Raw genomic sequence first — 15511 nt, forward strand, 5'->3', positions numbered from 1 at the left:
ACAGCAAAAAATCACCACTAATGTAGCCACAAAGGTCAATAACTTTCAGAACACTAAAACTTTTACACCCACAACATAAGGCCATAACTCCTCTAATGAATCAGCAGCATAGCAGTAAATGGGAAAAAAAATGCATTCTTATCTTTTATTTGACAAATAAAAAAAAAAAACAGCCATGGAGAACTTTGTATCTTCCCAACTTTTTTCAGCCGAGGCCTGCCGTGTCTTTCATAAACCAAGAGTCGCAGCTCATCTTGAGTCTCCCTAAGTCCTCCTCATGTTACCTGGACAGTTCTCCTCCTGTGTCCTGTCTGTTGGTGGTAGGTTCTCCTGCATTAGCATCATCGCTACAGGTGCTGCTAGTTGCTAAGCTAACAGCTGCTGCTGATCTGCAATTTCCACAAAAACAAGCTTTGACTGATTTACCTCAGGATTAGCTTCACTTAATGGCTTTAAATCCAGAGAAAACTGTTTTTGCACAAAATCACCCTTTAGAACAGAGGTCCCCAACCCCCGGGCGGCGGACTGTAACCGGTCAATTAGTACAGGCTCTCACAGAAAGAATACATCATTTACATTATTTCCGTTGTAATTATGATCTGAGTCTCTCTCTGCTGCATCTGTCTATCCCTCACTCTGCCTGCCTCCATAGACATCATAATACGTAGACGTCGCATCGACTGCTGCCGCCCACTAGAGCGGTGCTTCAACAGGGTGGCCATCTTGAACCGGTGGCAATCACTCCTACAGTACATTACATTTATAGAGGAATGATGTGTTTACACTATTGAAGTTGTCATAAATCACTCAATTTTCACGAGATTTGTACGTACAGACAGACAGACAGACAGACAGATAGATAGATAGATGCCGGTGCCAATCTCTGGCTCTCATTGGGCATTGGTACACCCTGGACAGGGCGCCAGTTATATTATATTATATTATATTATATTATATTATATTTACTTGTATTCTCATTGCATTATTATAAATTTAACCATTACTATTATTACTATATCATCATCATTAATTATTGTAGTCAAAGAACTGAAATATTCAAGGATCTGGGTGTGAAGATTAAGTACTAAAACCAGCATTTTAAATGTATCCAAGCACCTTGTATCATAGCTACATGTGTGACGTTTTTTAAAAAATTAAACAGTTTGGAAATTAGTTCAAAATTGAACGAATAATTCTACTTAGAGATTGAGAAATACCTCTTTCTTCTTTCTGTCATAATGTCCATGCACCACTGCCTCCACCGCCTCCACAGTCGATGCGGTGTCTACGTATACAATGTCTATGCCTGCCTTCGGTCACCGGCTGGAGCATCCCCTTTAAGCACATCTTCAAGGGGATGCTCCATCTGGGAAATAACCGCTAAAGTGAAACCTCCAAGATAGCAAAATTAACAAAAAACAAGTGTCTTTGTGCAGAGGAAAAGAGCCAGTCAGGAGACAGAAGAAGATGACTTCAAAGAAAAAGAAAGCTGCATAACAGACAATACTAGGAGTCCTAAATGAAATATGGATTTATTGCGACAGGTAGTTCCCACGCACCAAGCCTGCTATGCATAATACACGGCGACTGGCTTTCTAATGAGGCAGTGAAGCCTTCAAAAAGGTTTTGCCACATGGAGACCAAGCATTCTGCATTAAAATACAAGCCTTTGAAGTATTTTGAACGAAAAAAAAGTATGAACAAGACGGAAAGAAGCAATGGTGAGTTGTATATTTCATAAACTTTATATTTGTTTTTGTGGCATATCTTATGTTGAAGGCATGTTTAACCTTGACGCTGCTAATAAAGTTGTTTACTCAGAGGATTCATGTTTATTATTATATTTAGAAAATTACAGTTTTTTTTTTTTTTTTTGGGCCACATCTTAAAGGCCAGTCCGAGAAAATATTGTCCGGCATTAAACCGGTCCGTGGGACAAAAAAGGCTGGGGACCGCTGCTTTAAATGTATCGTGGAGGCGTGGCTTGACTTTCCACTCTCTTACTCATTTGTTTTGTCTACTTTAAATTTTGTGTTTACAATAAAATTTCCAGTGGTTTCAACTAAAAAAAGACACAGCTGTACTTCAAAATTTAATTAAACACCTAAAAGCAAAAATCTGGGAGGTGCCGAATCCTGTTCCGGCAGCATCTGGCCCAAATTAAGCTCTGACTGTACCAAAACTATTGTAAAGTAAAATTTTCATAATACTGCCCCTTTAAGGAACAACAACAAACTGCAGTTTAGAATATTGATCACTCCCACCTCAGTCCAAGATTTCTCCAGGTTGAAGTTAGTAATTTTTTTTACATTCATATTACATCTACATATTAAAAATATAATTGCTGATTGCACAACGATTATTGATGCAACCAAGGCTGACTACAAATGCTTAATCTAACTATATTATGAGGATATTAATCTGTAACCTTTTATGTAATAAAGCCATTGCGCCTAGAAGGGAAACATCCTCATGCTCCAGCCATTCTTCTGATATTGGACATTCTTTTTTGAAAACAGTGCCAAATAGGTTGGAGAGCAGTGCATCATGGTCATGTTTGTATCAGTATTATCAGCCTTAAAAGTCAGTTGGTCACAGCAGAGCTTGAGAAACGATTCTATTTTCAGAACTTGGTTGTCTTTATAAAGTGTCAGGGAGACGACTTCTAATGAAGCTCCATAGGTCAACAACATCAGCTCCTCTACCACTGCGCACTTAAACTGTATGGATATAAAATGTTGACTGTAATGATCACCTTTGAGAATATTTGCTGTCTCTTTCTCTTCACTCTCACTCCATCCTCAAAACATGCAGACGAGAACCTTGACTTTACATAACTTCAGTTTCATGACAATAGAAAAGAGGATTTCATTATTTAGTTTGGTCAAGGTACTACCACTTTTCTGATGACATTTTCTGATGACATGTGGGAGGTATCTTAACAAACCTTAATAATTTCCAATTATTCATGATCATATTTATCATTTCAAAATGGATCACCGTGATAATATTTAACCAACTTTGTATATTACTTATTTCCTTTATGCATGTGTCCTTCGTACCAACAACATTTAAACAGGATGCTAGTCTATCACAGCACAAAGACTTCTATCTAAGTCTACTTCACAAATGTCTTTGTCGATATAAGTTTTCATAAGAGGCCTGAACTACAAAGCACAATAAATACATCCGGGATATCTCTCTGTTAGCAGTTTTCACCTAACCAAACATTCACAGTTACAGAGCAGCAGTACTACGAAGCTGGTTATCAACAAGTTAAATTAAAGCTGATATCCAAAATTTCTGAGTAATTTATTGTTATGTATAATTCCTTTGAAAAAACGAAAAAATACCTAACTCGTCTTTTACTATGGTCTACAGCCGGTTGTCATTCATATACATTAAAGAATAAAAGTCCCGCCTTTGTCCTATAGACCCCTATACAAATGCAAGAAAGCGCCGACTTCGCCCAGCCAATAGGCTTCGACTTCCTGGAGCGGGCCACTGTCAATAAAGTGCATGCGAGTGCACCATCAACAGCAAACAGGTATCACTGAGCAGCATAGGAGGAGCGCTCCGAAACTCCAGTTACCCATTGCATCATTGCCAAAAAGTAAAAAAGTTCGGGTACAAAGCTTGTGGATAAACATCTTTGTGACCGCAACAGAATTTATCTTGGAGCTGCTTTTCAAAGGTAGAGGGACTTGCTGCTTTTAAAAGGATCGCAAACAGATCAGGGTTTGGTGACATTTCTCATGGACAGGTAATAAACATGTTTTAATCAAAAGTTATGGCACTCTAACAACGTGTAGTTTTTGTAGTTATGTATTGCAATGCGCGTGCACAAACATAGAGGCGTAACTTCTGGTAAATTGGCAGAGGCATCGAGACGTTCTCTCAGAAACTCCAGATAGCCGCTTTAAGCCAGGTGATTCCATCCTGCCTGACTGCACGCTAACATAAAAGGGGAGGAGTTAGCAGCGTCTGATCAATCACAAACACGGAGAAACCTAGCAGAGTAGCCCACGCCCCAGGAAGGAACAGACAATTATTTTTCGAAAATATCAAGAATTAAAATCCACAATCCAGGCCTAAATCAACACTGTTGCTGCAGCAAAAGCAGGAAGGAAGGAATGCAGGCAGAGAAATACAGACGGTCAATGTGCAAAATCACGAGTTTATACAATATGATGTTTCTAGTCAAGTAGTATGCCTTCATTTCCCTACACACTTTCACTTTTGGGAATGAGAGTGCAAAGTTTGCTCTGATGGCTCTACTGAAACAAAGGGACACCATACATTCACTATACAGCCCATAAAGCCTACATCATAAGGTAGACATCATTTTATATAGCCTATATTATGTAACAGGGTCCTCGCCAGCTACTATGTACTATAATGTTGTTATCAGATCAAATAAGTGTTACTATGCCTCATAGATCAAGGACTTCATTATTATTTACTCTAAAAAATATGGAAAAAGATTTAAATTCCCGATTGAAAGTTTGCATTTAATCTCCACCATAAACGCTCCGTTCGTTGAAATGTTTGCGCATTACATTGTGGGATGTGGAGTCGTGGAAACGGGAGCATAGGCCTGTTTTTACTTCATTCAGATATCACAGGTAATACTAGAACAAACATGGTGTTGTTCTTGTACGGTGATGAAAAAATTTATAAATGAATCACAGTCAGAATGAAGTGAAAACACTTTGATGCATTCGTTTACGTGACTCCAGATCCCACAATGCAATGCATGAAAATGTCAACAAGCTGAGTGTTTCGAACTACAATTTCAACCTTTTTAAATAATGCTCAATTCTTTGATGTATGAGGCATAGCTACACTGGGATTTTATCTTGTTTATTTTAAACTCTATTAATGTTTATAATTGTTGATAAGTAAATAATCATAATTAATTATCATAATAATGATAATCATGATGTGATAAATCCAGGACATAATGACGATTCAAAGGCAGAAACCAGAGTAAATCCACGTATGGACATTCAAACCCTGTATACGGAGCAGCAGAGCTGGAACCCATACAGAGAGGCAGCAACACTAAATACGTCACTGGGTAAACACTTTGTAGCATTGCATCTGTCAGCTCCATTAAAAGACAAGAGCAACAATTCTCATTAAAAAATAATTGAACACACTTACCATTGCTGTACTTCCTTCTCTGTAACTGCAAGAGAAATAAAGAGACGTATTAGCATCTAGATGAAAACAGCGGTTGTCCAAAGCACACGATACAACAGAGGCACCCGGGTTATGTTTATGAATTAATGTTCTCTAAAAATAAACAACAATATCTAGATGAGATTGATCAGCTAGGAGCAAAAGAAAAGTTCTTTAGACAGATTTGTAGCAAACATGACGAAGGAAAGCCTACGAAGCTACAAAGAAACACACACGACTCAACGAATTCAGGTCAGCAGTAAATCTAAAGAAAGGAGAACAATGCATAGAGCAGCACACACTAGCACTGTCATCCACCAGTATCTAATCAACAAATCCCATAAGGACTCCTCTATCTTCACTCTTTACATTCTCTAAAGTAACCAAAGCAATTTTCAGCCTCTCTGGTCCTTGGGGTTCCTGATGAAAACAGGGTCTGGGAATCAATAACATTACTTTAAATAGGTAGTCCATTGAGACACACATTCTAAATTAATTTTGCATTTATGGCTCAAATTCAAGAGTAGACGGTGTCTTCTACCAGTACCCTTGTGACTGGTACAAAGCTAAAGGCTTACAAACACAACAGGTGGTTATTATACCTAATTACATTAATTGTAGTTTTTAACTGTGAAGAATTATTACATAAATGGGCAAATAAAAAGAATATAAAATTCACTTGTGAAATCTGCTTGTGAATTTACTCTCTTATAGATTGCACTGAGAATCTCATCATGTGACCCATTCTCAGGCCATAATTGTCAGGTTCAATCTCATGACTGTCAACCGTGCAACCATTAAATCACCCTCAAAAGTCAACACTGTCCAAAACTGAGGCAATTTAATACATATCAAAACGAATGACATGAGTGGATCAAGTGCAAAAGGCAATAATGCAATCCTCCAACTGTAGGAAAGTACAGAGCCTAACCAGCCTGTCGGCCCCTGAGGGGTCTGAGATAACACATCCTGCTTGTGACTCTGTCACTATGAGTGTCATCGTCTTTTTGACAACTTACAAAATCATCCTGCTAATAATGCACGGGGCTAGCCTGTATCCTGCTAGGCAGTTGTTAATAGGATAACCAATATCTCCATGTAAGGCCTGTGCAATGATTCAAAAAAGTATCAGCTCGAGCTCTCTGCCACCTGAATTAATGGAGTAAAGACTGAAAATATCTCTTGCTGGTCTAATTTATTAACTAAAATTGTATGTGATTACACTGTGATTTACATCACAGTGTAACACCTGATATTATTTACCCATAAACTGTAAGAAAAATGTATAAAGTTCATTACATACCATGTACCTTGTTAATACCTTTGTACTGTACATAGCTAATGTGCATGTATTGCTATTTCTGTGGATGTCATTGATGGAGGAAATCAGCACCTGCTTTGTACTGTACTTATTACTGTACGACAGAGGTTTCATTCTCGCGGCCCGTGCGACGATAATTTGTGGACCGCAGGACAATGTGAAAATTTTATGTTTTATGTGTTTTATACTGTATTGAAATGACGTGACTCGAGCCGTTATCAAAGGTTTATCAGTCTTTAATGGAAGTCGTTACAACATTATTTTTATTTTTATTTTTTTTGTCTGCACATGCTGTCAAAGGTCAACACCACAGGAAGTGCAATCATTATGAGACAGCAATGCATATTTTGTTATTGCAATAAAATACATTGATTTATTTTATTGCTTAATTGTGACCATCACCAGCCCTCCCTAAGGAAGGGTAAGAAATCTTTTATTATAGGGAGGATATAAAAAGGGAGAGCAGTGTTACACCTAAGTGGAGGGGGAGGGGGAAGGGGAGGGGAAAGGGAGCAGGGAGGAGAGACTCAAGGCAGGAAATAGAAAAGGTGGGGAAGAATAGACTGTTTTGCAGTGAGGGTGAGATGTGAGGTTGTAGAATATATTGTGCTTATTATGTTGTGTCATCAAGCCAGTATGGTGACAAGTGTGAAGCTTAGCTATAATGGTGGTGGCTGTGAACAGGGGGAATGAGTGAATGGTAGTACCTAAAGCAGGTATTTGGGATTAACGTGTCTAAGGTTAAGCCCAGTATGAGTTTTATCCCACATCCCAAGGCGTGCCAGTGCATCGTATACCAGTATATGTGCAAAAAAAACCCGCTACTGCAAGCCCAGGAACTGCCCTGGGCCCGCAGATGCTGCCAGGCCAGCAGAAAGACCTCATTCTCCACTTACGCCCGCCCTTCCCCAGCTTTCCAACCAATCAACACGCAGAACACATGAAAACAAAGACGAACATTGGCAGAGAAAGCTGCACGTAACAACGATGCTTCAAATGCTATGGGAAACCACAACACCTGTTAAACATTGAATAAACTACATGTGGAACATAACTCAGTAACATAGGACCCAGTCTGTTGTAATATGAAAAGCACTTTACAGCATTGTGCGTTGACAATATCACCAAGGGAAGCACACCTTCGATGGAGCCACCCACCCAGCCAGCTTGCACCCGCCGTCCTGCTTCCGAGGCTGGGGGCTCATAGGGGACCTACCCGCCTCGATTATAGTCAACAAAACATTGGTGTTGGCTGGAACGTGCAGCTGATTCCATTGGGTTATTATAGAAAATAAAAGCCAGGGAATAACGCCTTTGTGGCTGCGTCCCATGGTTTATATCGGCTATGATCGGCAAATGTCCCACTGTCCCGACGGATAGTAAAAAAAAAAACTTTATTGGAAGAGCGACAGTAATTAACCGACATCATGTCACGTTCAAAGCCTACAGTGAAGAGAACGGTTGGCGATGAGCACAGACAATTTATTTCCTCAAGCCAAACGTAGCTCAGCTATGTGAGAGGAAGCGCTGCCAGGTCTCTGGCAGCAGGAAGTAGCAAGAGAAGCCATGTTCAGAAGAAATGTTCATGTTGCATTCATGTTCAGGGCAGTTCATGTTCAGAAGAACCCAGTGAAATGAAAGAACTGTTATTAATGATGTTTATGAATAATTAATTTTTTTACCAAAGTTTTTTTGTGGAATCCATACGCTCAGTGCCATTGACGTAATATTACGTCAATTGGTTTTTTCACAAAGATTACTAAAAGACACCTTGGCGGATGTCCCTCATCAATATCTAAGCTGTAGTGTGATGTAGCGACCAACTGGTGCCCTGAAGGTGGCTGCAACACACCTTTAGATGATAGATTAGCCACTGATGCTACCATTAGCTAAGGAGGGAGAAGCAGGAAAGAGTGAGATTATGGCGCTATGAAGCGATATTGTGAAGTATCCAGCAGCTCACAGCACCACACACTAACACAGAACATGTGTGGACCTGAGTGGATTATCGATAATGTTGCGACCGTGAGATAAAACCATCAACTGACTGAGCCAAACGGGTCACCTCTGCGTGCCGGGAGGAAGAGGAAGTTACGTCTGTGTGAATGACGGAGGGGGCGGCAGATACAAAATACAGTAAGCAAAACATTTAACTGTGAGCCAGATAGCAAAATATTAGGTGACATGTATTTATTTTATTTATTTATTCAGTTCATTTCCGACATGGTCGCATTCACAGAAATTCATTTGACATTCAGAGCACCTTTGGATGAGAGATCACCCGTGATGGGCAGAGCTCAGAGGAAGAGGAAAGGAGTTTACGAGACAGAAAATGGCGCTACGAGAGTTGATGCTGAAGTTCCCACCAGCTCACAGCAGCGCACACTCGACCAGAGGATGTGTGGAACCTAAGTGGACTATTGACAGTGTGACGATGGTGAGATAAAACAATCAAAAAACGGGGCAAGCAGTGAGGCATGTCTGGGAGGAAGAGGAAGATGTGGTGTGGAGAATGTAAGAAAACCATTCAACTCTGACCCAGATAGCAAAATAAAAATAATTTTGCCATCAAAAGCCCGGTCTCAGTGTTGTTTTTGTAGTTTTATAGAAGGAAACCAATGTTGAAGTGTCTCTACAGCAAAAAAATATTTTTTTTTCAGAAAAAGCCGTTTTTCTCAGTTTTTTGTCACAAACAGAATCTGGTGTCAGAATTTGGATTGTGATAATACAAAGTATTCTGTGGGTCTTTAAAAATCAGTCAAAATGCTCAAAAAACGGCTGGCACTGAGGGGGGCAGAAATTCTGACAATGGCTGGAACTGAATGAGTTAATCTGAGTTAATGCAGCAACAGAGTCTGTCAGTCATTCCATCAGCACCATTTGAAGATGATCTACTGACCATCATCCAGCAGGTCTGAGCTCCACAGCAACGCTTGTCACGCACACTCTCATTTGTGAACAAAATTGTGCCATCACTGCGTAAATTATGGAGCTGATCAGCTGATTCTGGCCTGATGCTCCTGCCATCAATGCGACACAAGAGTTGTACGGTCAAGACATGGAGAGAAAGACACAAGAGCTCCCTGGAGCTGTGCATCCAGAGTGACATCCATGGATCTCCAAGCACTGCATCCTCTCTGTACCGCAGCCACTGGACTCCACACGCGCCGCTGGGGTGTCCAGCTTTTTCTCTCTCACACACACACACTTTACTCTGCATTTTCTTATTCAGTGGATGTTAATATTGACTATTGTTTTATTTAAATTATTTTCTTATACTAGAAAGGTCAACTGGAGTCTTTTTTTCTATTTCCGCTGTGTTTTGTTTCAACATTTACTGCAGTTGATCTCTGTGTGTGTGTTTGCACCTGCTTGTCAGTCGTACTATTTTTCGGTGCTAAAACAATCACCGCAAACAGCTCCAGGTTTGATGAATGACATTACACCCACTGCATTCATTCATTTGCATTTCCTCCTCCCATTTTTTTCGCCCCTTATGAGATCCACCTACTTGATATATTCATCAGAGGGAAGTGCGCTAAAATGGATTGTGGGCACATTGTGTTGCGCTGAAGACGCACAGTCCTGATTCCCTGGGGTTTGTACCACTTATTAGCACATGAAGTGACGTTTGCACACATGTTTTAATACCCCTAAACCTTTAATGAATCCGCCCCTAAGTGTATTTAAGTAATTTGTGTAAATATATCAATATTCCAATCGCAAGGAGAATGGACTTGCAGGATAAAAGGGGAGGGGGGGGGCGGAAAGTGTACATAATATAACTATTTGTAACTACAAATTAGACTGTAATTACTAACCAAACATGAATAAAAAAAAGTTGATCACAAAAAAATAAGTATCTGTGTGTTGAATTACATTTGTTAAAGTTTCTAAAACTAGAAATGCAAATTGAAAGTTCCCAGTCAACATGAAGATTATTGTTGTGTTTGGATTGAAATGATGTTGCGCTGATGAATCCAACAGGACACATAATCCCGCCTTTCACTAAACCAATACTGTCTAATTACGCGAGCTGTGTTGCTCGTCTTTCAACACACAGGCCATTATTTAGTGAAAACCACATCCTCTCTCTTCGACCGGTTACGCAAAAAGACCCAGACATGTTGACTGAATTTGCCGTCTGTGAAAACCAAAAGAAAGCTTTCAATGGCAACTAAAATGGCAGCATCTCTCTTGAGATGGAGAGAAAGAGAGTGACAGAGCAAATCAAAGAAAAGAATCTGAATGAAAGCAACACCGAGTAAAGAGGAGGATCACACAGGGGGAGAAGGCCTTTTGCACCTCTCAGCGATGGTAACCAGATAAGATCCTAATTATACTATTCCACTCCGTGCTCAAAGAGGGCAATTAGGGGGATAAAGCTTGAGATCCAGGGTGAAAGGGTAACACACAACGAGAGGGGGGAAGAGAATGAGTAAAGGCCAGTGGGAAGCAGTCCAGCCCAGCGTGATGCCTCATCCTCCTGCACAGCAATTTCCTGTTGCAATAGCCTTCCTCGGTTATGTACTTGAGAGCATGACACATGCACGCATGCAGACACACACACACACACACACACACACATACACAACGCTGTCATTAAGCAGCCAGTGGATGTGTCTACCCCCACCAACACCTGCCCTGTTCAAAGGCTAATCATGAAACGAAGCTCCAGAAATAACATACAAATGAATCATGTGTCCTGAGTTAACACCACAGGTGGTAAAAATACATTGTAATCCAGGATTGGAGGATCACATTCTATCAAGTAGGAAATCTGGATAAAAACACACAAAAAAAGGTGAAAGAGGAACTTTTAATAATAATATCTAACACGTTTTATTTATAAGCTCCTTTCAAAAACAAGCATTGAAACTGTACAAGCATAAAACAATTCAACCACAAATTACATAAAAAGGGAGAACTGAACATAACACCAATCTCTCCTCGTTTCCTAACCATGCTTCATTTTTTATTCATAATTGATTATTACACTGCCTCCTTTAAGTGATATATGTATGTGTTATTCTTTTTCAAACACTGAACAAATTCAAGTAGAATTCCCACATTCATGGGAAAATTATTGTTCGATAAAGACATTTGAATCCACAATGGAAAACCCCCATCCTCAGAAACTCAGCTACCTCAGTTTTATGCTCAGCATGCAGTCAGAGAGCTGATTACCACTTTCTGACTCACCTGAAGCGATCACAGTTGGGAATGCAACATTTAAATGTAAATTAAAATGAAATAGAGGGCTTGTTCTCAGCTGGCATTTTAGAGAGTGGTGTTCGGTTGATGCTCTGAAAAATGCTGAATCCTGATACACGCTCTGAGGCAGAACTATTTAGTGTAAGACATGTGTGGTGCACAGTGGGAGCCAAATGAAAAACGGCAGCAGCATAGCCACCTATTGAGTAGTATTATTGTTGTAAATTCCAATAAAGGTTAGCAAAAAAAAAATAAATGGTTTTACATAAAGCTGATGTTACTCACAGTAGGTTTTTCTGGTCAACTCCTCCACCACATCTGGCTTGAGCTTGCTGTTTGATTTGCCCATGATCTTCAGCTCTGGTCCACACTAAAATACAGCTCCAGGTACTATCCCCTCATGAGTCTTCACCTCTGCTGAAAACATGCAAGAAACATGGGCCAGTTTAGTTGTAGTGACATGAGCAAAATCAAAAACTCACTTTTTTGTTTTTCCCTAGAGCCAAAAAAGACCAAAAAAAAAAGTCAGGAAAATTCCCATTCAAGCAAAATCAGTCCATCTTTGTGTGCATTTCCCTCTTGCTGTGGTCGTGTTTTCAGCCTTGGCTCTCCAGAGAAATGAGCTGAACCTTAGGGGGCCTGTGAAGACGAGCGAGCTGGTTGTCGAGCTTATGTGAGAGCTGCTGAGTGCCTGTGTGTCCACCTCATTTCTTCACAGCGGTCCGTGGGCGAAGAGTGGCGTTGGGTTGTGTTGCTACCTTCATCCTTGGAAACAAGAGTCACACAGTGGCTGGGTTAAGCACTCTACTCCCTTTCTGTCATCCTCTGTTCTCCTCACTCCTCCCGCCCCTGCTTTCCCATCACTATCTCTACAGCATGGGTGAGTTTATGGAGAATCCTCTCTCTTGTCATGCTGAGATAAAAAAAAAGGTGCGTCAACTACAATACAATGAACAGAGCTTGACTTATGTAGATGCACCCGACTGCGCTTTTCTCTCACTCAGAGACTTAACTTTAATCCTTAAGATTCATGTAGACATCACAGTTAAGGTATAAAGGTTCTTCACCGACGTCACTTTCTGGGCAGGAACCCAAATGTGCGGCCATGCTGGAGGTAAGCGGTTGTTGACACTACATGTTGGAGTCTCACAAAGGTGTACTCTGTGATGGATAAATCACAGAAAAGCTCCTCAAAATACATGATAGATGCAAAGGCATATAGGAAAGGACTTGGTCTGCAGGAAAAGGTACGATATTTGAAGAAAATACAGTTTATTGATGGTGCAGATGCGCTCTCTTGGCTTGGATCAATGACGACCTCGACAGTCTTCCGTCTATTATGTGTTCACCAAGCCCATACAGATCTTAAATCTTATAGAAGTTTGGAGGTTGGCTGTGGCTGCAGAGGCTCGCGTTAGCAACGGATATTATACAGTATATCGGCAGATAACTCAGTCAGTTCTAATAATTTCACAGTGAACCTGCAGCGTAGTTACTCTAAAAGAGTATACGACCGCCAGGCAATCTTAGATTTAGGCAAGTCAAACAGTTACAGTCCGTTAGATGCAACTACTCTGGACCTAGAGCCTCAGATTGCTACGCCGGCTACATCCAGCGACCTGTGGAGCAGCGGAGCCTTGTACCAGCGGTGTCCGCCAGCGGAGGAGACATAAGCGGTGTGATTGGAAGCAGGAGAGGGTCTAGCAACCAAGCTAAAAGCTAATCCTCAGAGAACGCCGCTTCCTTCCATCCTGCGTTCTAATGTCCACTTCCTGGAGAACAAACTGGACTACCTGAAGCTGGATTTAAATGCAAGACAGGAGATGAGGGTGACGGTGTTTGCATATACATCATTAACAACTGGTGCAACAACGGTGAGCTCGTCTCATGCCACTACTCTCCTGATGTAGAACTACTGACGTCAAAATGCAGATATTGTTCTCCCTGATTTGTTATAACTTTTGTCAGTCGATAAAACTCCACGTTTTTCACAGTCTGACCGTTTAGTACAGCCAAAAACACAGCAATAGTTCACCATTTCCTCTCAAAATTCTGGATTTGCTCATTTGTGTGCTGTTTGTAAACCTGCTGCTTATCTCCAAAATGGCGACTGCCGGGTTGATGATGCAGTTGATGACGCGCCGTGAAAACCCTCTATAAAGGTTTTTTTTGTGGTTAGTTTTTTAAATAATTTATGGGGGACAAAGGTGCCAAAAGTTCTCAGGATTGAGATGCCAGCTGAACAGCAAGAGGGAGATCTGGTGCTGCTCCTAAAATAAACACTGGGCTCTTTCCTACACATACAAGCAGATTTGAGTGACAGTTTTCTGACTCATAATGATGCTTCTCCTATTTGTGCCTTGTGACAGCATAGCAGGGTGATTCCCTCCTTTCTGTAACAGCAGCCAGGGATGGATGATGGAGTTGGTTGAACTACGGAGCCCAGTGCCGGCATACACTGACTCCTGACCACAGCAGCCACTGACAAAGCCACAGTAAGCAGTAAAACACAGCAGTGACTGGGCACCTTCTCTGCACCCACAGCAGACGAGGAGCTTCTGAGGGATGCCACGCTGGTGATCACCAGCTTTTCCTGGAGCTCCCTGGGTCCTACATAGACTCTGTTAAAAATAGAAAAGACAGAAAGCTGCTTGAAAGAGTGCATTCTGGGATATCCAACATTTTGGTGGAAACTGGTACAATATTTTCCCCCAAGAGGCAGGAAAAAATGGGCAGCAGAGTGGAAAAACACTCGAGAGCCATTCCCAGCCAACAGGCACAAGGAATGAGAGCAACAAGAGTTGGTCATTCAAGGGCTCGTTTTCAAACTGTTATTCAAGTAAAACATATTTCTTCACAAACAATGATACATATTTAAAAGTAGGTTTCTTTTTTAAATAAAAGGCACAGTTTTATTACTCTGTTAAACACATATTGATGTGTTTTGCTGACAGGAGAAACGCAGGCAGCAGCAGGTGGGATGTTGCCTGGCACTACCATAGCAACACAGTTTATAGCTACAGTAGAAAGCGTCAATACTTGCCATTATTATACGTGTATATATACACTGTTTTAAGAAGCTGCTAGTGTGATCAAAAAGACCGTACGCAAAGAGCGAAGCGTGGGTTTACCTGAGCCGGTTGGTGACCCCTCTACGAGACGCTGTCACACCGCTGTTGTTCGGGGAGAGAGAGCGGCTCGCTGCTGCTCGGACGCCGTGCGCTGCGGCTGCTGCCGCCGTCACAGGGTGACGTGACTGCCGGCCGACACTCTGACGTCGCGGTACCATTGGTCACACATACACACTGGTCCTTTGTTTGGCATCATTGCCACGTGTTAGTTGGTGCAAACCGACTTTCAGTGTAGGTCAGTTTCTCAGAAGAAAAAAAATTATTTTATTCGAAATCTAGCGACGAAAAGCTACCATCTAGAATCAGGTTTTTTTTTTTTTTAACTCACACCCATGCTGTGAAAGAAACTTCCCATTTAAAACCAGGCTCAATTTCAATTCAGTTCCAGTTTACATCCATTAACAGCACCACTACATCTTCCTTATTCCTGGCAGCGCTACTGTAGAAAGTGTCCTTGTCGTCTTCATGTCCACCTGGTCGCCTACATTGTGTCTGTGTAATAACATAATCTAGTGTTAGACAGACCTATCCAGGAGATGGTCCTTCAGTCAACTCAGCCAGACCCAAGCTAGTCCTGTATCTCTGCACATGAGTATTAGGTCATGTTTAATAAATATCTATTTATATGCTAACATGATACAACCACTGACGTGCCGTGACC

At 41.1% G+C, this 15511-nt stretch overlaps 1 protein-coding gene across 9 annotated transcripts in view; it reads right to left on the reverse strand.

Annotated features, from left to right (window-relative positions):
• The window catches only part of ncs1b (neuronal calcium sensor 1b), a 34646-nt gene extending 19612 nt beyond the window's left edge, over positions 1 to 15034 (reverse strand). The window contains exons 1-5 of one of the 9 annotated variants that reach the window (XM_028456511.1): positions 14851 to 15028; positions 14247 to 14340; positions 12202 to 12484; positions 12005 to 12133; positions 5167 to 5191 (exon numbers count right to left, since the gene is read on the reverse strand). In XM_028456511.1, coding sequence (XP_028312312.1) covers positions 5167 to 5191; positions 12005 to 12068 — 89 coding nt within the window. In that variant the 5' untranslated portion in view covers positions 12069 to 12133; positions 12202 to 12484; positions 14247 to 14340; positions 14851 to 15028. Of the gene's footprint in view, positions 1 to 5166; positions 5192 to 12004; positions 12137 to 12201; positions 12662 to 14246; positions 14341 to 14850 lie in introns of those variants that run through there. The other 8 variants (XM_028456510.1, XM_028456516.1, XM_028456513.1 and 5 more) reach the window with 8 other exon arrangements.
• Between the last annotated feature and the right edge of the window lie 477 nt (positions 15035 to 15511).

The sequence above is a fragment of the Gouania willdenowi genome, chromosome 9, assembly GCF_900634775.1.
Source record: "Gouania willdenowi chromosome 9, fGouWil2.1, whole genome shotgun sequence".
NCBI lineage: Eukaryota > Metazoa > Chordata > Actinopteri > Blenniiformes > Gobiesocidae > Gouania > Gouania willdenowi.